This window comes from Theropithecus gelada, chromosome 7b, assembly GCF_003255815.1.
Source record: "Theropithecus gelada isolate Dixy chromosome 7b, Tgel_1.0, whole genome shotgun sequence".
Lineage (NCBI taxonomy): Eukaryota > Metazoa > Chordata > Mammalia > Primates > Cercopithecidae > Theropithecus > Theropithecus gelada.
Window position 1 is genome coordinate 76,357,227 of NC_037675.1, and position 22,169 is coordinate 76,379,395.

Genomic DNA, 22,169 nt, shown 5'->3' on the forward strand with positions numbered 1-22,169 from the left:
CGGTTTCTATCTTCCAGTCTGGGCAGAGGGCAGGAGAGGCACAATTCTTGGAACTTGAAGAAGGAGCAGAAATTCCTAATTTAGCCTCAGAAGAGACGTCTCAGAAAAATACTCTACCAGGAAAAACTGAAGTGTAAAACGATACCTCAAAGAAATCAATGCTGGTACCCATAGGATCATATGTTTCATGGATGTGCTTCAAAACTATTTCTCAAAGCAATCTGTTGCATCAGTCTTTGGGCTAAGAAAGGCTGCCAGTCACAGTCCCATCATGGAATGACTGGCATACTCTGTAATGATCTGTGATAATACAACTACATCAGAACGGCTCTGCCATGTAGATAGTACCAGATGGTAATGTGATTATTGTAAAGGCCTCATACTATCCACCTGTCCTTGCAAAAACTCCCTTAGCAGACATGCACCTAGTTGACACGAAAGGACAATTTTGAAATGTGATTTGGAAGTGTTTTATATCTGGCCTACTTTGCTTTGAATTATTCTTTCATTTGCCAAAGAGCTCTTGCAAGGTACTGCACAATGGCTAGGCAACTATTATTATTAATGGTAAAAACTGCAATTACTTTTGCACCAACTTAATAATAAAGAGCTAAAGTCTAAGCTTCCAGTTTCCTGGCATCCCTCACACGATGGAGGGCAGCGCTTGAGTCTAATCATGCTTGAGATGGTGATTGCCTGATATGTATATTAAATTCTATGCTGAAGAGATGGATCCTTTCAATAGTGTTTTTTTCAAGCATGTTACATTTAGAATTAAGACCTGCCTAGAAAATAAGCTACTTAGTGCTGAAGAAACAAAAATTTGACAAGATTCCTAAGTCATCATTTATATGTAATATTCTTCCTACAACACTGGGGTTGGAAAGATAACAAATACATGAAAATAAAATTCTGCAGTTAACTAATGTGAAAAAGAGGTAATGCAATGTTGAATAATGAGAAACTGCTAACTGCGGTAGCTAACTCCAAGCCACTTTTTTTTGGACTGCTTGGCCCACCATGGGGCACTCCTTACTTTGGAAGTAGATAAGAGCAAGTTGTAAGGCCAGAGTCAGGCAAGGCTGGCCAAATCCCACTTCTGCAGGCTGCTGCTCAAGTCATGCTGGCCTGATAGATTCCCACATGCAGCACACTGCGATTCCCACACATTTGGATCCGGTTGCCTGGACTAGATCCGATGCTTCTGGGTAAGACTGAGTGCTCTGTAACTAATGGGCCTGCGGTGAAAATGATCCAAGGGTTGGAAACATCCTAAACCATGTGATAACCTGTTTTTTCCCCTTTATATCCTGCACAAGTTCTGATACAATACATTCAGAAGGGAACTCACTGAAGATTTGCTGAATGATGAAGAGAGGGATGGAAGGAAGAAGGAAGGAAGGGTTTATTTGGTGCAGATTCTTCAGCATTTTGTTTTCCCAGACTTCCTTCTTTTCCCCTCTTCTGGACCCACCTTTTTGCCATTTCACCGTTGACGCGCAGCTTCAGCTTAGAGGGTAAAGACAGACAGGCATGATCGTGAGTGGCCAGCATACTGGCCGGTTCTCTCTGTTAGCAGACTTTTGCAAAGGGTTTGGATGGAATGGGTAGCTCTTCAGGTGGAAAACAAGTCGTGGGGGTCAGGTTCTGGGTGCCTGAAACTGCTCTTCCTTCACTCCACTGTGCCATGACTGGCTCCCACCCGAAGCTTCAGCTGAGCTGGCTTGTCAGGGCTTGCTAGGAACTGCTGAGCTGCATCTGTTCTCACTTGGCATGGCTCCTCAGCCCCTCCACATCTCAAGAATGTGGCCTTGGGCCCCCTCCTGCTCTGACCGTTTTGCTTGCCTGGGTTTTTTCACTGTCTGCCGTGCCCAGATCCCAGCTGTTCATTTGTACCTGACCTCTGACTACTGCTAGAACCCCTCCATTCTTACATCTCATGTAGTTCCAGGTCCCCAGCCAGATTCTGGATGTTACCCAAGCCCCCTCCCCATTCTCCAGCTTCATTCTAGCCTACACTTTATGTTTTGCCTTAAGCTTTTCCGATACTAGCTCCCATTGCCATCTCTAGTATTAATTCTGATAGTGGGACTGTTAGCTCCTCTTCTTTCAATAATAAAAGGCTAGCTGTCACTAGCTGTGACTCTGTAATACCTAACGCCAGAGGAAGCTACTATATTCTATCGTTAGTTTCCTTGTCTTTCTCATTGACTAAAGCTAAACCTCTTGAAGGCAGAGACAGCCATAGGAACCTTCACTTCTCAATGAAGTGTTGATGAATGTTACAGAAAAAGGAACTCTCAAGAATGGCTGCATTTCACATCTCATCTCTCAAGTTTTACTCTGAAGTTACTAAAGCCTTCAGTGACCAGAATCGAATGAAGGTGAATCACCAAGTTTATAAATGAATGAATTCCTAATAAATTAAAAATATAAGGGACAGCATATGGGTAATAATGGGAAGGAGTGTGCAGTTTGAAGTCACTCAGACCTGGGTCTGAATTCTGGCTCTCACAGCTAAGCCTTCAGCAAACCAGTTAACAGCTCCAAGCTTCGAAGTTTTATTATACAAAGGGGGACAACCAGGTTCCTAAGAGGATGGTTCTCCACCTTCGTTTCCCACTTTGTAAAATGGTGATGAAGCTACCACCTTACCTCACGGACTGTCAAGAAATTAAAATAAGCCGGGCGCGGTGGCTCAAGCCTGTAATCCCAGCACTTTGGGAGGCCGAGATGGGCGGATCACGAGGTCAGGAGATCGAGACCATCCTGGCTAACACGGTGAAACCCCGTCTCTACTAAGAAATACAAAAAATAGCCGGGCGAGGTGGCAGCGCCTGTAGTCCCAGCTACTCGGGAGGCTGAGGCCGGAGAATGGCGTGAACCCGGGAGGCGGAGCTTGCAGTGAGCTGAGATCCGGCCACTGCACTCCAGCCTGGGCGACAGCGCGAGACTCCGTCTCAAAAAAAAAAAAAAAAAAAAAGAAATTAAAATAAGATAAAGTATGAGAAAAAATATTTTGTAAACCTTAAAGCACAATATAGGTATTAATGATTACTATTATAAATTACATGTATCTTTGTTCTTATGGCATCTGAGTTAAAAACAACATAAAACCTTAATAGGCGATAAAGGTAATCTATTAGATGTTTTTCTCTAACAAGTTGTTTGAATGCTGAGGCCTGCTCCCACACTTATAAATTATGAAAATAGAATAATTATTTCTGACATTGCTTGAGTCAGGCTAGCCAGGAAGACCAATTACATAATTTATGGAGGACTTTTTCTAATCCTCTGCTACTCTCAAGAAAATTGTAGTTGGGATTACATATAGCAAAACCTTCTGAAATCATAAGAGGCATTGAGACACTTTTTAAAATCTCTCAAATTGGTCTGACCCGAAAAGATTTTTACAACTCCCAGGACAGTTGGCCTCTGTGCAGCCCTTAAGCAGGGAGGCGGAGGCCCTGAGGCCACACTGCCACGCTGGGCCTGGAGGCAGAGCCCCTGACAGCCTGCAAATCCTCTGAAAACTCCCTCCTTTCTAAGGTCATGTTTTCCCATCTATAAAACACCCATTTATATGTATTTAGAAGAATAAAAGCCATTTTTAGACAGTAGGGCCTGTTCTTCAGGGTTCTAATTATGTAAGTCTACAAGGATCCCCTTGAAAACAAGTGAAGGTTTTCCCTGAACCTTCTCTGGGGCAGATGCTAATGAATGCAATACTTTCATTGCTCCTGTAAGATTCACTTCAAGGCTGCTGGCAAAGGAACTTTTCTTCCATGAGCACGAATTGGTTTCCTGTATTAAAAAATGAGGAAAATCATTCCATTGATATAAAAGCCACTTGGAGCAGGCTGGTCAGGAAATACAAAAGTAGAAATTCTCATTGCATCCTCTTACTAATTGTATAGCACCCCTGTTGCAATAAACATTACCAGCTGGCTTTTTGTATTTTTTTTTTCTACTATGCAATTTTAGTCTATTGAGTCCTATTAACCACAAATCATGTGAAAAGGTGTGGGAAAAATAGATTGAGAATGGCATAACAAGCATTTGCAGAATGATCAGTCCTGGTCCCAAGTGAAATTATAAGGGCAATAGATAGGCATAATGTAATAACACCAAGATACTGTTTGAAAGGGACACAAAGAACCCTTGTCTCCTGAAAGGGAAACTGTAAACATATTTGGTTAGGTTGAACATAGATATGCTGTGTTTTGATATGACAATTGCTGTCACATAAAGAGATACTTTATGAAGTACCAAAAAAAAATCATATTTTAAAAAACAAGCTCATAGTATTTTCTCCATTTTACTGGTTTGGGATATTGAACATCAGTCTCTGAGTTTTGTTGTTTTTTTTTTTTTTTGAGACGGAGTATCGCTCTGTCTCCCAGGCTGGAGTGCAGTGGCGCGATCTCAGCTCACTGCAAGCTCCGCCTCCCGGGTTCACGCCATTCTCCTGCCTCAGCCTCCCGAGTAGCTGGGACTACAGGCGCCCGCCACCTCGCCCGGCTAGTTTTTTGTATTTTTTAGTAGAGACGGGGTTTCACCGTGTTAGCCAGGATGGTCTCGATCTCCTGACCTCGTGATCCACCCGTCTCGGCCTCCCAAAGTGCTGGGATTACAGGCTTGAGCCACCGCGCCCGGCCTCAGTCTCTGAGTTTTTAAAGAAAACAAAACAAAAAACCCGGAACAGGACTTTAAATTTTCTCTGTTCTATCCTTGTCCTTTTTATCCATAGTTTTTACCCCTAAAATAACTAAAGGCCTGATGAAAGACCCTAGAGAGTGTTTTCACTGAAAGTAGAGAAACTCTTTAAGTCTGAGATGCAGCACGTGAAGCGGCAGCACAGGGAAGTGAAGAAGACTGAAGGGAAAAGGAGGGACCAGTGGAGAAACCCTGGGGCAGCCTGGGAAGGCAGACTACCCCTTGGACTTGAGCATCAGCTGAATTAGATACACGCAAATGTGAAGCTTGAAAAAAAAAACTGTACTGAAACAAAAATCACACCCTTCAAATAACAAACCAAGCAACCAATCAAACGATCATTAAATTTTATCATTAAATAAGTAGCAAAAGGTAGATACTATATGGCAACCTTCTGTGTCCATGGATGCAAATGAATGAACTGTCTTTAGGCTTGAATTCCATCTGGCTACTCAACTAGAGGAATCATCTGCTCAGGAAAGACTGATACAAAGAGCCCTGTTGTCTAAGCTGCTCAGGGACACTGGGCTGATTCAGTCAGGGCCGTGCTGGTACCTGCTGCTGCTGCTGCTCTCTGCTCAGAGGCATACAGTGAAAATCCCTTTGTTCCTTTAGACCAGTGATTCTGTTCTCATGGTGGCTCACAGGGAGGCATGGATTGCTGCAGGCTCTGCGTTGTATCACACTCTGCTTTTCCAAAGAGACGCCAGGCCTGGGCCATTTTGCGAAGTTTAGCGAGATTGGGTTTAATCTATGGGAAGAAAGAATAACTTCAATTAGCAATATGAAAATGTAGGTAGCATATAGGCCGGGCACAGTGGCTCATGCCTGTAATCCCAGCACTCTGGGAGGCCTAGGCAGGCGGATCACAAGGTCAGGAGTTTGAGACCAGCCTGGCCAACATAGTGAAACCCTGTCTCTACTAAAAATACAAAAAAAATTAGCTGGGCGTGGTGGTGCACGTCTGTAATCCCAGCACTCTGGGAGGCTGAGGCAGGCGGATCACAAGGTCAGGAGTTCGAGACCAGCCTGGCCAATATGGTGAAATCCTGTTTCTACTAAAAATACAAAAAAAATTAGCCGGGCGTGGTGGTGCACGCCTGTAATCCCAGCTACTCAGGAGGCTGAGGCAGGAGAATTGCTTGAACCTGGGAGATGGAGGTTGTGGTGAGCTGAGATTGTACCACTGCACTCCAGCCTGGGCAACAGAGGGAGACTCCGTCTCAAAAAAATAAAAATAAATAAAAGAAAAAAAAAAGAAAAAGAAAATGTAGGTAGCATACAAATATTTCCAAAGTCTGGTTGTTATAATCTGTTTAGATTTCTAACTTGTGGATTCAATGGAGATTATAGATGTTTTTAAGGATCAAAGGGGACTGATAACTTTAAGTCTAGATTCCAAGCTCTTCAGCAATGGAAAAAAACTTTCTTCGTATTTTTCTTTGTGAAACAAAGAGGTTTTAATGAAGTAAAATCAGCTAGTTGAGTCAGAAAACATTAGTACCTGAAAACTCCATGCATGAAAAGATTTTATATCCCTTAGCAGGGAAAGGTTAGCAAAAGAAAAGATCTGGGGCAGGGTGTGGTGGCTCATGCCTATAGTCCCAGCACTTTGGGAGGCCAAGGTGGACAGATCACCTGAGGTCGGGAGTTCGAGACCAGCCTGACCAACATGGAGAAACCCCGTCTCTACTAAAAATGCAAAATTAGCCGGGTGTGGTGGCGCATGCCTGTAATCCCAGCTACTCCAGAGGCTGAGGCAGGAGAATTGCTTGAACCCGGGAGGCGGAGGTTGCGGTGAGCCGAGATTGCACCACTGCACTCCAGCCTGGGCAACAAGAGCAAAACTCCGTCTCAAAAAACAAAAAAAAGAAAAAAAAAGATTTTGGAAAGCAGCAACAGAGACATTCCTGTTATGTTCTCCATGTTCTCCTTCATTGAAGATTATAACAACGACAGAGGTTCTTAATTTAAGCCATTCTGTGCCTTTATTGCATTACCCACATTGTAGTTTGCAGGTTGCTGGATAATTAGGGCCAAAGCATAATGTAGAGATCCCCAGGCTTGGGTCCCTGTCTGACCATCCTCAAACTATAACTCAAGATCCTTGGGGATGGCCAGGTACAGTCACAGATCACCATTTCCAGCAGGTACTATCAAGAAACTGGATGTGGAGGCTCTATATTGCCAACAGTGAATTTACTGTGCTTCTACCAACTTTCAGTAGCTTTAGGAAGAACTGCAAATTATCAAACCTAGGGCCAGCAGGCAATAGATATTCAGGATACATAAGTCTGTACATGTGTTAAGTTTTAAAATACAAAGCCATTATGTAGGTGACCTGACAGTTCAGTCTAAGCTCCATTTTGGATTTGAGCTGGAAAATGAAATCGGTGAGGCTTTATGTGAAACTTCCAATGCAGATTTTGCAAAACTCTCCTATTTTGGAAAGGATTAAGACAGATTACAGTTGCGTAGTAAAAGCCAGAAAAGAAAGAGAAGATAAACTTTGCTCCCTCCTGCTCCTGTTAGTCATTAATGTACCTGTTTTTCCTGCTCCAAGTGGTCTATGTCAGCTAATGGCAGCATAGAAGGTCTCCCGTGAGCACACTGGAATGGCAGCTGGCACGAGGACAGAGTTTCAATAAGGCGGCAACTTTCCTGTAAGCTCAGGCCATCATTAAACTTAATGGCCCCTAAATGAAAGAGAGAAACAAGAAGGTTATAGTGTGTATAGTGGGAAACCAATGCTGACCTTGGGTCACTGCCAAATATCTGGAAAAAGTAACATGTTTCTTAGGCTTCTTTAATGAGGCTTTAATCCTGCTTGAAATTGGTGCTTATAGGCTGGGCACGGTGTCTCATGCCTGTAATCCCAGCACTTTGGGACCCTGAGGCAGGCAGATCAGGAGGTCGGGAGTTCAAGACCAGACTGGCCAATATGGTGAAATCCCGCCTCTACTAAAAATACAGAAATTGGCCGGGCGCGGTGGCTCAAGCCTGTAATCCCAGCACTTTGGGAGGCTGAGATGGGCGAATCACGAGGTCAGGAGATTGAGACCATGCTGGCTAACACGGTGAAACCCCATCTCTACTAAAAAATACAAAAAATTAGCCGGGCGAGGTGGCGGGCGCCTGTGGTCCCAGCTACTCGGGAGGCTGAGGCGGGAGAATGGCGTGAACCCAGGAGGCGGAGCTTGCAGTGAGCTGAGATCCGGCCACTGCACTCCAGCCTGGGCGACAGAGCGAGACTCCGTCTCAAAAAAAAAAAAAAATACAGAAATTAGCCGGGCGTGGTGGCACGCGCCTGTAGTCCCAGCTACTTGGGAGGCTGAGGCAGAAGAATCGCTTGAACCCAGGAGGTGGGGGTTGCAGTGGGCCAAGATCATGCCACTGCATTCCAGCCTAGGCAACAGAACAAGACTCCATTCTCAAAAAAAAAAAAATAAAATAAAAAAGAAAGAAAGAAAGAAATTGGTGCTTATGACCATGGATGAAACTAAGGCTTCAGGACTGACCTGTCTCTCAGCTTTTTCTTACGGAGTATTTGTCTTTCTAATCTCTGTAGGAGGCATTCCTTAACTTGTTAGGGTCTTCCTTTCAGAGTTTTTCTCCAAGAGGCAAGAGCAGTATTTTTGCCTACTCTTTATGGGTTTGTGAAGTTGGGGTTATCTTTTTCCATGGATCGTCCAATAGCAATCTCAATGTTCATTTTATATGCTTCTTTTTTTCTAATTTCCATAATAATCTTCCTAAACTCTCATATTGTTATAACCTGCCTTTATGCATAATTTACCCAGTCAACAAATATTTATTAAGTATACACTTTGTATTGGGAGCTTTGTCAGGCAGTTAATGAGACAGATAATTTCCGTCCTCATGGCGCTTATGGTCTAATAGGGGAGACAAACATGAAGCAGATACTTACACAATAATTTAGATGATAAATATAGGTGCTATAAAATACAGAATATGAATATATAATAGGAAGACCAAACCCAGTTGAGGAGTTTAAGGAAGGCTTTCCTGGCAAAGTAGTATTCAGGCTGAGACTTTAGGTTAAGAAAGACATGGCTAATTGAAGGAGGAGGGAAAAGTGTTTCAGGTAGAGGAAAAGGCAGTGCAGAGGCCCCGAAGCTGACAGATGTTTAGCATACAGGAAGTAGAAGACCAAAACAGCAGGCCAGGATGTAAAGAACGAGGTAGAGAGTGATATGACATGACACTGGAGAGGCAGGCAGGGGCCAAATCATGAAGACCCTTGTGGGCCACAGTAAAAAATCACATTTCTATCCCAAGAGCAATGGGTCGTCACTGACACATTTTAGTTGGAAGAACAACATGCTCAGAGGGATGTTTCAAAAAGATTCCTCTGGGTGCCGAGAGAAGAGTGGCTTGAAAGGGAGCCAGAGTGAACATGAGGAACTAAGTGAGAGAACTCAACAGTGGCAAAAATGAGGGAGGGGCCAGACAGCCTGAATCAGACGGACTGAAGATACATTTTGAAGGTGGCAATGATGACTTTTGGTGATGGAGGAGTATGAATCTGTTCTCACCCTGCTAGGAAGAAATGCCCATGACTGGGTCATTTACAAAGGAAACACCATTTAAATGACTCACAGTTCTGCGCGGCTGGGGAGGCCTCAGAAAACTTACAATTATGGCGGAAAGCGAAGGAGAAGCAGGCACCTTCCTCACAGGGTCTCACCCAGCTCCCTATTTTCTATATTGTATCATATTACCCTGCTCAAGAACCCTCAATGGTGTTCGCTTTGGCAGCACATATAATAAAAGTCGAGTAATACAGGATTAGCATGGTCCCTGCACAAGGATGACATGCAAATTCACGAAATATTCCGTCTTTATTATTATTATTATTATTATTTTGAGATGGAGTCTCACTCTGTCACCCAGGCTGGAGTGCAGTGGCACGATCTTGGCTCACTGCAACCTCCGTCTCCTGGTTTCAAGTGATTCTCCTGCCTCAACCTCCTGAGTAGCTGGGATTACAGGCATGTGCCACCATGCCCGGCTAATTTTTGTATTTTTTGTAGAGATGGGGTTTCACCATGTTGGCCAGGCTGGTCTCGAACTCCTGACCTCAGGTGATCCATCCGCCTCAGTCTCCCAACGTGCTGGGATTACAGGCGTGAGCCACCGCACATGGGTGCATTCCATCTTTTTACAAAAACCCTAGAAGAAAACCTCAGAAATATCATTCTGGACATAGGCCTTGGCAAAGATTTCCTGATAAAGACTCTAGAAGCAACTGCAACAAAACGAAAATTGACAAGTGAGACTTAATTAAAGAGCTTCTCCACAGCAAAAGAAACTATCAACAGAATAAATGGACAACTTACAGAATGGGAGAAAATATTTGCAAACTGCATCCAACAGAGGTCTAATATCCAGAATCTATAAGGAACTTAAATAAATTAACAAGCAAAAATTTTAAAACCCTATTAAAAAATGGGCAAAGAACATGAACACACATTTCTCAAAAGAAGACATACACATGGCCAACAAGCATATGAAAAATGTTCAACGTCACTATCCTAAGTGAATTAGAAAACCAAATACTGCATGTTCTTACTTACAAGTGGGAGCTAAACATTGAATACACATAGAAACAAAGAAGGGATAACAGACTCCTGGGCCTACTTCAGGGTGGAGGGTGGGAGGTGGGTGAGGATCGAAAAACTACCTATTGGGTACTATGCTCATTACCTAGGTAACAAAATAATCTGTACACCAAACCCCTGTGACATGGAATTCACCCATGTTACAAAGTGCACATGTACCCCCTAAAGCGAAAATAAAAGTTGGAAAGAAAAGAAAAGAACCCTTGCTAATTCCAATGCCTTCTGTATCAAATCCAAAGGTTTTGCTGTGACCTTCTAGGTTTCTGTTCTCTTACCTGCCTAGTTTCTTGATACTCTTTGCTGCTTCTCACATAGCTAATTTGTTTCTGTTCTGCGTCTCTGCACAGGCTGTTTACTCTCCCTGTAGTGAGCTCCCCCTTGCATGCCATGAGCCCATGTCCCCCAGCTCATTCAAAATTCAACTCAAAATGCATCTCCTCTAGGACTTATTCCTCCACTCATATAGGTCAGGCAGCACTACAGTCAAATTTATGTGTTGGGATTTTGTTTTTGTAAAAGTGATTTTTTAAAATGTACATTCCAGTTTCTTGATCTAAATTGTATTCTCCAAGAGTTAAGTAGTAAATGTGCCCTCTGCCTCTTTTGTAATCCCGGCAGCCCTGCCAGGGCTCTGCATGCAGAGGCGTTTGATCACTGCTGTGTTGAAGGGCTTACCATGGCAGGCTTGGGATGCCAGCACCTTCTGGACAGTCAGTGGCAATGTCCCTTGGATGCCTCCTGTGGTCTGGAGCAGCTAATGCATAAACACATTATTAACAGGAAAAGGAAATGGAACAACAAAGCCTTTTATGTGTGATGCTTCTGTGTGAAACCCCAAAATAAAGGAAAAGCTTACCTCCACTTGTTCTCGGATAAATTCCTACAAAGCAAAACGAAAATAGGCTTTAATCTACCGTTATGTTTTACTTGCCCTTTGATAGTTTACAAAATATCTCAATTTTCTTCTTTAAATCATGCCTCCTGAAGGAAAGAGTTCCAGCAATACTGCACTTGGGGATAAACTTATTTGTTGTAAGGCACTTTGAATGTGAAAAAACCAAGCAACTGAACAGAACTCTTATTGAACGCAGAATATACTTAGCTACTGAGACTTCCTCCAGAGATAGCTTCTCAACCAATGAGGTTACATAGCTGGTGAGAGTAGTCTTGATGATTCAACCAGTTCAAAACATCAGGAAGGCTTCTCACTAAAAGGCTGTCTGTTTGTGTGTGTAATCTTAGCCAGAACAAGTGTAATATTACACACAAACTGAGAATACATACACAACAACCATCAACACAGCCACTGCTCAGTATAACACTTGCTTAAATATCATAAACATAAGTAAACAGTCACTTCAGTTCCCACGGGCTTTCTGGGGACAATTCCCTTCAGGTCAGAAAGTTTATTTTCTGAGGCCCTTTGTTGAGAAATTTCTCCTCCCTTGTATGTCTCTGTCCCTGGGGTAACCTTTTCAATAGTTACATCCCTGTGGATATTAATATTTACAAAAGAACTTTAAAGAAATTTAAAGCAGACACTATTTCATGCTACCAATTTGTTTAACCTCTGGAGGTAAAAAGAAAAAAAACCTGTTGCACATTTAATGATTTCTTTATAAGAAAATCATTTCTTTACTCCTGGAAAAGGCTATGTGTAAATCTGCCTCCTAAGATTACAACATGGTACATTTTCTTTTAAAACCAGACTCAGGAAATTCTCTTCCCTCCTTCATCTATACTCTAGTCTGCCATGCCTATAAATGAGCACAGTTACCAAGAGCTAGGTAGTAGATACTATACTACATATAATTTAAAAATCACGTTTTCCCAAACGAACCTAAACAGAAAGATGGTCTCATAAGACTCAATCCACTAACAAAGCTTACTGTGGATGGAGAGCAAACCTAACTGCTCTGCTGTTCTCTCTGGTGTTTGTATATCTGGGATGGTAAAACATCTGTTTGTAAGCCTAGTGAAGGGGTGATGGGTCTCATCTCAGTCCATTTTATATTCCAATGGTCTGTTTAATGCTGGATAATTTAATATTTTTATTTTTATTTATTTAGTTAGTTAGTTACTTATTTTGAGATGGAGTTTCGCTCTTGTTGCTCAGGCTGGAGTGCAATGGCACGAACTTGGCTCACTGCAAACTCTGCCTTCTCGGTTCAACCTCCACCTTCTGGGTTCAAGTGATTTTCCTGCCTCAGCCTCCTGAGTAGCTGGGATTACAGGCATGCACCACCACGCCTGGCTAATTTTGTATTTTTAGTAGAGACAGGGTTTCTCCATGTTGGTCAGGCTGGTCTCAAAACTCCCAACCCCAGATAATCTGCCTGCCTCGGCCTCCCAAAGTGCTGGGATTACAGTCGTGAGCCATTGTGCCCGGCCTTATTTATTTATTTTAATTTTTTGAGACAGAGTCTCATTGTTGCCCAGGCTGGAGTGCAATGGCGTGATCTCGGCTCACTGCAGCCTCTACCTCCTCATCAGGCTAGAAGATAGAGCTATATAGAAGGATGTATTAATGATCTTTCAACTGCTAGGATTCAAGTAGCTACCTCCTCAAAACACCAAAACTATTCCAGCTTCTTCCAGAATCACACAAAAATCTCTCCTGATCTGCCTGACATAGCATAATCAAGATTTTCTGAAACCAGAGGTTTGTTTGCATTTGAAGTAAACTCCTTAACAGTAGTCTTTGAAGTTCCTTTAGGAAAAGTTTTTATTATAATTTTCTGGTTACATATTTAGAGATTGAATTACAATAAAAGACTCTAACAGATCCTATCTTTTGAATTTAGGACAATTTGGAGCAGCGGTCTTAGAGAAAGTATGTCTGTGGAGAGGAAAGAGCTTTGCTGGAAGCAGAGCAAAGTCTGATCCAAAGGCGATTCTGGAAAGTGCAAAGCCAAGATGATCCAAGAGCTGACTGACAGCTGCTCTTCCTCTTGAATGTTTCACCCTTGGCCTGCAAATGTGCTTAGGTCTTTTTTGTCTTAAAGCAAACAAACACCCTTCCTCAGCCTTGAATCCCACCCCACACTTCCCAACCACCTCTAACCTTTAGCTCTCACCCCATCTTTTTCTGTATGTAGCCAAAGTTCTTGAAAGAGTAGTCTACTTAGCTTCACTTCCTCCCGCTTCATATGCTCCTGACTCACTGCACTCTTATCTTCTGCCCTACCTCATCCCCAGGAAATGATTCCACAAGACAACTAATGTCCACATGACAGCCAAGTCCAACGTTTCAGGCTCTACTTCAGAGCCATTATTGGCCATTCCCTCCTTGCTTAAAACTTTCCTTAGTTTTGGCAATATTACTTTTTCCTGGTTTTCCTCCTCCCTCTCTACCCAAGTATTTTCAGCCATCCTTAGAATTTCATCTTTTCAGCAGAGCTTTCCAGACCTTTGCCAAAGCATATGCACCCTGGATGCTGATGTTCCACAGGCTCCACCCTTTTCTCTCTTCCTTTTCACTCTCCATATTCTCCCTGGACAACCTCGCCTCCTCAAGGCCCTTCTCCAGCTTCTGATACTATCAAAATATATACACTATTAACTCTCAGATAGATATTATGTACAGCCCAGATTTCTTTTCCAAGCACCAGATCTTTTAAGTCTGCCTATCCGCTGGGCATTCCACCTGAAGGCACATTCACTGTGTCTAAACCCAGCTTCACGATGGAACTCCTAGGCAGGTTTGTTCCTCCTCATCTGTGCCCCTTCTCTGTCAATGGCACCACCATCCTTCCAGCCACCCATGCTACAACCCTCAGAATCACCGTTGCTTTTGTTTTCTCCTTTATTCTTTCACATTCGATTGCTCACCAGGTCCTCTTGCTTCCGCCTCCCAAATTCTGTCTCAAATATGTCACTCCTCTCTACTCCCTCTGCTACTGACTCAGTCCAACCCTCATCTTCTCTTACCCGCACGACTGCAATAACCCTTCAGCTGCTCTCTCTGACTCAAATCTTCCCACATCAATCTATCCCCCAATTTATCTACTACATCTATCTTCTAATTTTAGATATTACTATTTTAGATATTAGTACAGCACTTCAGACTTCTAGATGATGTGGATGTGGATTTGCCTGTGCTCCAAATAAAGAGAGCTAGGGATAAAGGAGTAGGAACACTAATGAAAAAAGCAGGACACGATGAAAAAGGAAGAGTGAGATTTGGGGGGAAAAAACCCACAACTTCTGGAAATAAAAAATATAGTCATTGAAATTAAAAATTTAGTCACTGAAATAAAAAACTCAGTGGATAAGCTAAACACATAATTAAACACAAGATGAAGAGATCCTTTAGTTCACTGGAACATAAGAGGAGATTTTGCAGAATGTATCACAGAGAGAGAAAGCAATGGGAAATACGGAAGAGATTTGAAGAGGCACGGAGAGTAGAAAGATAAGGCCCAGTAGATCTGACAAAATTTCCAAGACAGAGAATGGGAAATAAAGGTTTGAGGTGATAATGACTGCATACTTTCCAAGTTGAAGAAGCACAGCAAATCTCCAGAAGGAAATGAAAATAAATCCATACAAAGATATTTCACAGGGAAATTGCAGAACACCAAAGACAAAGTGAACATTGCAAGAGCAACCAGAGGGAAAATCAGATTACCTACAGAGTAATAATTGGATTGACAAAGGACTTCAATGGCTAAAACGGAAAGTCAGGCTGGGTGTGGTGGCTCACACCTGTAATCCCAGCACTTTGGGAGGCCACGGTAGGCAGATCACCTGAGGTCAGGAGTTCGAGACCAGCCTGGCCAACATGGTGAAACCCCATCTCTACTAAAGATACAAAAATTAGCCAGGCGTGGTGGTGGGCACCTGTAATCCCAGCTACTTGGCAGGCTTAGGCAGGAGAATCGCTTGAACCTGGGAGGTGGAGGTTGCAATGAGCTGAGATCATCCCACTGCACTCCAGCCTGGGCAACAGAGTGAGACTCTGTCTCAAAATAAATAAATAAATAAATAAATAAAATAAAATAAAATAAATAAAATAGAAAGTCAAAAGTAGTGAAATATTTTCAAAATGTGGGGGGGATAACTGGCAATGTGAAATTCTGCTTTTAGCTAGATAATCATGCAAGTATGAAGGGAAAATAAAGAAACTTTAAAAGACAGCTTATCATTCATGGACTTTTTTTTTTTGAGACAGAGTTTCACTCTTGTCACCCAGGTTGGAGTGCAATGGCATGATCCCAGCTCACTGCAACCTCTACCTCCCGGGTTCAAGCGATTCTCCTGCCTCAGCCTCCTGAGTAGCTGGAATTACAAGCACCCGCCACCACGCCCAGCTACTTTTTGTGTTTTTGGCAGAGACAGCATTTCAGCACATTGGCCAGGCTGGTCTCGAACTCCTGACCTCAGATGATCTGCCTGCCTCAGCCTCTCAAAGTGCTGGGTTACAGGCATGAGCTACCATGTCTGGTCCATGGACTCTTACTAAAATAACTTCTATTTATTTTTATACTTTTGTATTTTTTGTCTCAAGATCTGTTTGTGGATAAAAGATCTTTTAAGAGATTTACTTCAGTAAAAAAAAAAAAAAAAACCAGAACATAAAAGAACACAGAATAAGTAGGATGCAAGAGGCAATGGTGAACAAAGACTCTGGTGAACACTTTGTTTAATCTAAATAAAGATTGACTATAAAATGACCACCAGGGGATTAAAAACAAGGTGGAATTAAAGTACTAGACAGCAACATGGAAGATGGGAGGAGATGAACGGTTTATAAGATTTTGGTACAGTTAGAAGAGGATAGAGAAATGAATTACTTTTAAACTGTGATAAGTATGCATGCTAAAAGTTAAGGCTAATCTCTAAAAGGATATAAATGGAATATATAACTTCTAAACCAGTAGAGAAAAAAAAAAAAGAGAGAGAAATAAAGAAAACTATAATAGAAAACAGGAGAGGAAAAAGACAATAAAAACAAAATAAATGATATTTGCCATAAAAGAAACATATAAGTAACCAAAGTAAAAAGTAATAGTCCTCTCTAATACCTCCAATGCCACATCCAGCAGTAGCTTTCCAAACCTTTACCAAAACATATATGTAAAGTAATCATATTTGGAAAGGAATCTAAAACGGACCTTACTCTCCTGCTTAAAATTCTTCACTGGCTGCCTATAGGATAAAATGCAAACTACTTAGTAGAATATGCTAAATTATTTTATGATTTGACCTTGACAACCCATCTAGCCAACTCCCATCCAGTCAAAGATCCAAGTATAACTTCTGATTTCCCCCCAGTTTTTTTTTTTTTTTTTTTTGAGACGAGTCTCACTCTGTCACCCAGGCTGGAGTGCAGTGGAGCAATCTTCGATCACTGCAACCTCTGCCTCCCAGGTTCAAGCAATTCTCATGCCTCAGCCACCCGAGTAGCTGGGATTACAGGCACATACCACCATGCCTGGCTAATTTTTTGTATTTTTAGTAGAGACGGGGGGGGTCTCATCATGTTGGCTAGGCTGGTCTCGAACTCCTGACCTCAAATGATCTGCCCGCCTTGGCCTCCTAAAATGCTGGGAGCATTACAGGCATGAGCCACTGCACCTGGCCTGATTTCCCCAAATCTTAACTACCAATAGCTTACCGTTGACCAGAAGCGTTACCAATAACATAAACAGTCAACTAACACACATTTTGTGTGTTTTGTATATTACACACTGTATTCTTACAATAAGGTAAGCTAGAGGAAAGAAAATGTTGGCCAGGCATGGTGGCTCATGCCAGTAATCCCAGCACTTTGGGAGGCCAAGGCAGGTGGATCATTTGAGGTCAGGAGTTCAAGACCAACTTGGCCAACATGGTGAGACCCCATCTCTACTAAAAATACAAAAATTAGCCGGGGCGTGGTGGTGTGCACCTGTAATCTCAGCTACTTGGGAGGCTGAGGTAGGAGAATCACTTGAACCCAGGAGGTGGAGGTTGCAGTGAGCTGAGATTGTGCCACTGCACTCCAGCCTGGGCATCGCAAAAAAAAAAAAAAAAAAAAGTTAAGAAAATCGTAAGAATTTATTATTCATTAAGTGGAAATGAATCATCATAAAGGTCTTCACCCTCATCATTTTCACACTGAATAGGCTAAGGAGGAGGAAGAAGAGCAAGGAGGAAGAGACAGCAAGGTCTTGCTGTCTCAGGAGTGGCAGAGGTGGAAGAAAATCTGCATATAAGTGTACCTGTGCAGTTCAGACCCAAGTTGTCCAAAGGTTAACTGTAGATCTTAATTTGAGCTATATCTATTATAGTTCCCTAAACATAGGATGTGCCTCAAGTCTCTGATATGTATTCCTCTGTCTAGAATGCCCTTCTGCCCTCTTCTGTACTCAGCAGTTTCCCACTCTTCTTTTTTTCTTTTCTTTTTTTTTGACACAGAGTTTCACTCTCGTTGCCCAGGCTGGAGTACAATGGCGCAATCTTGGCTCACCACAACCTCTGCCTCCCGGGTTCAAGCCTTTCTCCTGCCTCAGCCTCCTGAGTAGCTGGGATTATAGGCATGCACCACCACACCTGGCTAATTTTCTATTTTTAGTAGAGATGGGGTTTCTCCATGTTTGTCAGGCTGGTCTTGAACTCCCAGCCTCAGGTGATCCACCCGCCATGGCCTCCCAAAGTGCTGGGATTACAGGCGTGAGCCACGGCGCCCGGCCTAGTTTCCCACTATTCTATAAGACTTTTCTGGCTGTGTGCAGTGGCTCATGCCTGTAACGCCAGGGGTTTGGGAAGCCAATGCAGGGGGATTGCTTGAGGCCAGAAGTTCAGGACCAGCCTGTGCAACATAGTGAGACCCCCATCTCTACAAAAAAAAAAAAGGAAAAAATTAGCCAGGCAAGGTGGTGTGTGCCTTTAGTCCGAGTTACTTGGGAGGCTGAGGCAGGAAGATCGCTTGTGCCCAGGAGATTAGTGAGCCAAGATTGCACCACTGCACTCCAGCCTGGGCAACAGAGTGAGGTCTGGTCTTTCAAAAGTAAAAACTTCTCTTAAGAAAACAGCTTTTCTGTGACAGTTTCATTGACTCCACCTCCTCAGGCACAGAAGTCGTTCTATATTTCCATAACACTTCTGAAAAACTACCTTGGTGCATTCTAGACTCTTAGTTTTCATGACCGTTATCATATTAGGAAGAAAGCAAAACACATACCTCTGCTAGCCAAAGTTCACTGACTATAATTCTTTAAACACCCTTCTTACTTATTCTGAGCTAATTCATCTCTGAATTTCTAGCTCCTGGCACACAGCAGGTAAATACCATGAATGCTTGTTGAAGAAAAGATGAATTCAGAGAATCCACAGACAAAATATGAGGTTACCATCACTCAGCAATTTCCTTAACATCTGCAGCTGTGTCTTACCTCCACGATACTCTTGGTCACAGTAGATCTTCCTCTCCGAAGTTCATTGGCTTCTCTTTCCACAAAACAGAGTGGTACTTTTCCCACAAGTACCAGAGAATCACTAGTGTCTGGAAATACAAGTTCAAGGCCCAGATCTTCCAGATTTCTGTGGTAACACCTAAAGAGATAACCTCAAATGTAAAAAAAAAAAAAAAAAAAAAAAAAAGGGCTACTTCATTTGCACTTCAGTGCTGGTTCCAAATACTACTTGATAGTTTTTCAAAAGCTGCCACAGGGCTTAACAATTGTATTGTTTTTCTCACACTTATGTGTGTGTTTGGGATTTTTTATTATCAAATTTCCTTTCTGAATTATAGTAATCTTTACTGTTTTTCTCTTTTCCATTGAGAATCAATCTTTGTCTAAGTCTTGTTTCTAAGTGTGTTTTCTTCATTGAGGAACTGCTAACTTCTGGCTGCTGGCACTTAACCGAGTTTGGCACGAAGAAAAGGTCTGAGAGTGACTTGAATCAACATGAAAGCAGGGAGGTAATTAACGCCCAAGGAACTGAGAAGTCCTGACTAACGGGATCTAAGTAACTATATCTGCCTCTACTATAAATTATGTCACAGGGAAAAAAGATTTACTGGCAGTATCATATTCCCAAACTTGAAACATATTGGGAGAAAATTCTCTTTTTCATTTTCAATAATTTGTGCTGCCTAGAAGAGGAAAGATGCCCTATCTTGTGACTCACTATATGATTTGCTCCTTCCTTACATCCCAGTGTTTTACTTTCTTCACATTATGATTACGGTAATGAAAACTAACAGTCTAGAATGCACCAAGGCAAAGAAGAATGGGACCAATTACTGCAGAAACTTTGCTTTCACAAAGCACGGCATAAACACAGACTGTTCCAAGAAATGAGAAGAGTGTTCTAAGCCAACTGCTGGAAAAAATTATCAGGGAAACTCTATCCTATACTCACCATCTTGGATACAGTAGAAAGAACAGGCTGGGTGCAGTGGCTCACGACTGTAATCCCAGCACTTCGGGAGGCCAAAGTGGGAGGAATGCTTGAGCCTAGGAGTTCAGACCAGCCTGGGCAACATGCCAAAAACTCATCTCTACCAAAAAATTACAAAAATTAGTCCAGCATGGTGGTGCTCACCTGTAGTTCCAGCTACTTGGGAGGCTGAAGTGGGAGGACTGCTTGAGCCTGGAAGGTGGAGGTTGCAGTGAGCAGAGATTACACCACTGCACTCCAACCTGGACAACAGAGTGAGACCATGTCTCAAAAATTAAATATTTTAATGGATGATTGGATGCAGAAAAAAATATATTTTAAAAAAGGAAACAGCCTGTGGAGTCAGATGACCTGCTTTGAGTGCCTACTCCACTACTTAATAACTGCTATGACCTTAGACAAGTCTTATAACCTCTCTTGGTCTCATCGGAGAAATGGAACAATAGTTATGCTTATTCCTCACAGAATTATTGTGAGAATTGATACCATCAACATCACATTCTCATGGTGGTACTAACCATAAGAGTCTCCTTTGTTCCTCTGTCACTGTTATCTCTAGTGGAGGAATTAGAGTAGAAGACAGTAATTTTTTCCGACCAGAGCCTTGTGCCTGTTGCTTCTCATAGGAATCTATTGGCAGAAAGATGAATGGGTTAAGAGTAGGAAGGGAAGTCTTCTAGATTCAGATAAAAATAAAGCACAGCCTTGAGATAATCATTCTAATGCATAGCAGAATGTTTAATGTTCAGTTTTAGATTTTGGATTTCCATTTTTAAAGTCAAAGTAATAAATATTCAGCCTATTAACAATTTTGGTAACATTTTTCAACATAAGAAATGTAAGACTTGCATCTTATATTCAGATGAACAAGGCAATGTTCCTGTAGTTAATAAATGTGGTTTTGATGACAGAGGTGAATAATGTGGATTACTAGGGACATATGTGGGTTTACCACACAGTCTTATGGCTCCAGAAGGCTTCCCTTTCCTTGAGCAAGGTCTCCCAGTCTCTGGAGAGAATTAGTACTATTCTCAAAAGGTGGAGGGCCTGTAGAGGCAAGTTTTTCTAACACTGTTTTTACTATATCTTTCCCAACTCTTAGGCCGTCATTTTATAAGGAAAAGTGAAAACAGTAGTAATATCATTGTCATTCTAGTCCATGAAGCACTCCTTAGTTCCTTGCCTAATTCTTTGACATTACTCATTGGCCACAGGAGTAAAGACTTTCCTGGTATTTCACCACTTGGCGAACACACTGCCTCATGATGAGGAAAAGGGTAGCACAAAAAAAAAAAAAAAAAAAAAAAAAAAGCCGGGCATGGCGGCTCATGCCTATAATCCCAGCACTTTGGGAGGCTGAGGCGGGTGGATCACCTGAGGTTGGGAGTTCGAGATCAGCCTGACCAACATGGAGAAACCCCGTCTCTACTAAAAGTACAAAATTAGCTGGGCGTGGTGGCGGGCGTCTGTAATCCCAGCTACTAGGGAGGCCGAGGCAGAAGAATCGCTTGAACCTGGGAGGCGGAGGTTGCAGTGAGCCAAGATCGCGCCATTGCACTCCAGCCTAGGCAACAAGAGCGAAACTCCATCTCAAAAAAAAAAAAAAAAAAAAAAGAAAAAGAAAAAATTAAAAAGCATATATTGCTTTGGAAAGATAGATTTAAAAACCAGTGATATTGGTTGTCTCTGGGGACAGAAACTAGGAGGGGTGGGGGCAAGGGTAGAAAGGAGACTTTATTACATTCCTTTTTGTGCCTTTCAGAATTGGATCTATTTGATTATACTGCATATTCAAAAGCAAACTAAATTTTAAAATCAAAACAGCATACTGGGCCTTCTGAGCTGCCAGTGGTCTCTGCCTGATGGAGTGTGGGAAGGCATGCCAAGATCACCGGGCATACGGAGGGGCAGATCTTTGTGCTGGATGTCAGAGTAAGCAGCCTATCCTCAAGTACCTCTGGGTTGTTCGTAACATCTGGCAAATATGCCTCTGACCACATAAATAAGACTCATATCTTTCAGTTAGTGAACTACCACATTCTTTCAGTTATAACACAGGCAAACTGGAGGACTTTAGTTTAATTTTTGAACATACAGTACAAAGTGTGCTTTCTCACAACAGTCACACTTAGAAAAGCTCTTTGAGGAGTAATGATTCTGCTGGGAGTCTCAAATTTTTCTGGTTGCGAACAGATCCTTACCAATGATAAGCTGCTCCAGACGGATACGCTCATGGGCAGCGTGCTGATCCACCAGCACGAGCAGGTTTCCACCTAGATGAGCAAGGATTGTGAACTTTCAGATTCTCAGAGCAAGATGATGCCCATTGTGTGTGTTGAGGAGAGACAAGGTTTAATTCAAACTATCTAACAACAGCATAAGACAAAGCATTCTGAGTATTAACAATTGTACCTTTTATTT

At 42.3% G+C, this 22,169-nt stretch overlaps 1 protein-coding gene and 1 non-coding gene across 3 annotated transcripts in view; one reads left to right on the forward strand and one right to left on the reverse strand.

The window, feature by feature from the left end:
- Positions 1–5,046: 5,046 nt before the first annotated feature.
- Positions 5,047–22,169, reverse strand: part of MLH3 (mutL homolog 3) — a 36,107-nt gene continuing 18,984 nt past the window's right edge. Inside the window, exons 7-13 of one of the 2 annotated variants that reach the window (XM_025391841.1) lie at positions 21,950–22,021; positions 20,267–20,378; positions 18,737–18,896; positions 11,215–11,238; positions 11,034–11,112; positions 7,261–7,412; positions 5,047–5,467 (exon numbers count right to left, since the gene is read on the reverse strand). In XM_025391841.1, the coding sequence (XP_025247626.1) occupies positions 5,348–5,467; positions 7,261–7,412; positions 11,034–11,112; positions 11,215–11,238; positions 18,737–18,896; positions 20,267–20,378; positions 21,950–22,021 (719 nt within the window). In that variant the 3' untranslated portion in view covers positions 5,047–5,347. The remainder of the gene's footprint in view (positions 5,468–7,260; positions 7,413–11,033; positions 11,113–11,214; positions 11,239–18,736; positions 18,897–20,266; positions 20,379–21,949; positions 22,022–22,169) is intronic. The other variant, XM_025391843.1, reaches the window with a different exon arrangement.
- On the forward strand, positions 9,480–9,582 carry LOC112629503. Its single transcript, XR_003120615.1, has one exon. It is a non-coding gene; the product is annotated as a U6 spliceosomal RNA (small nuclear RNA).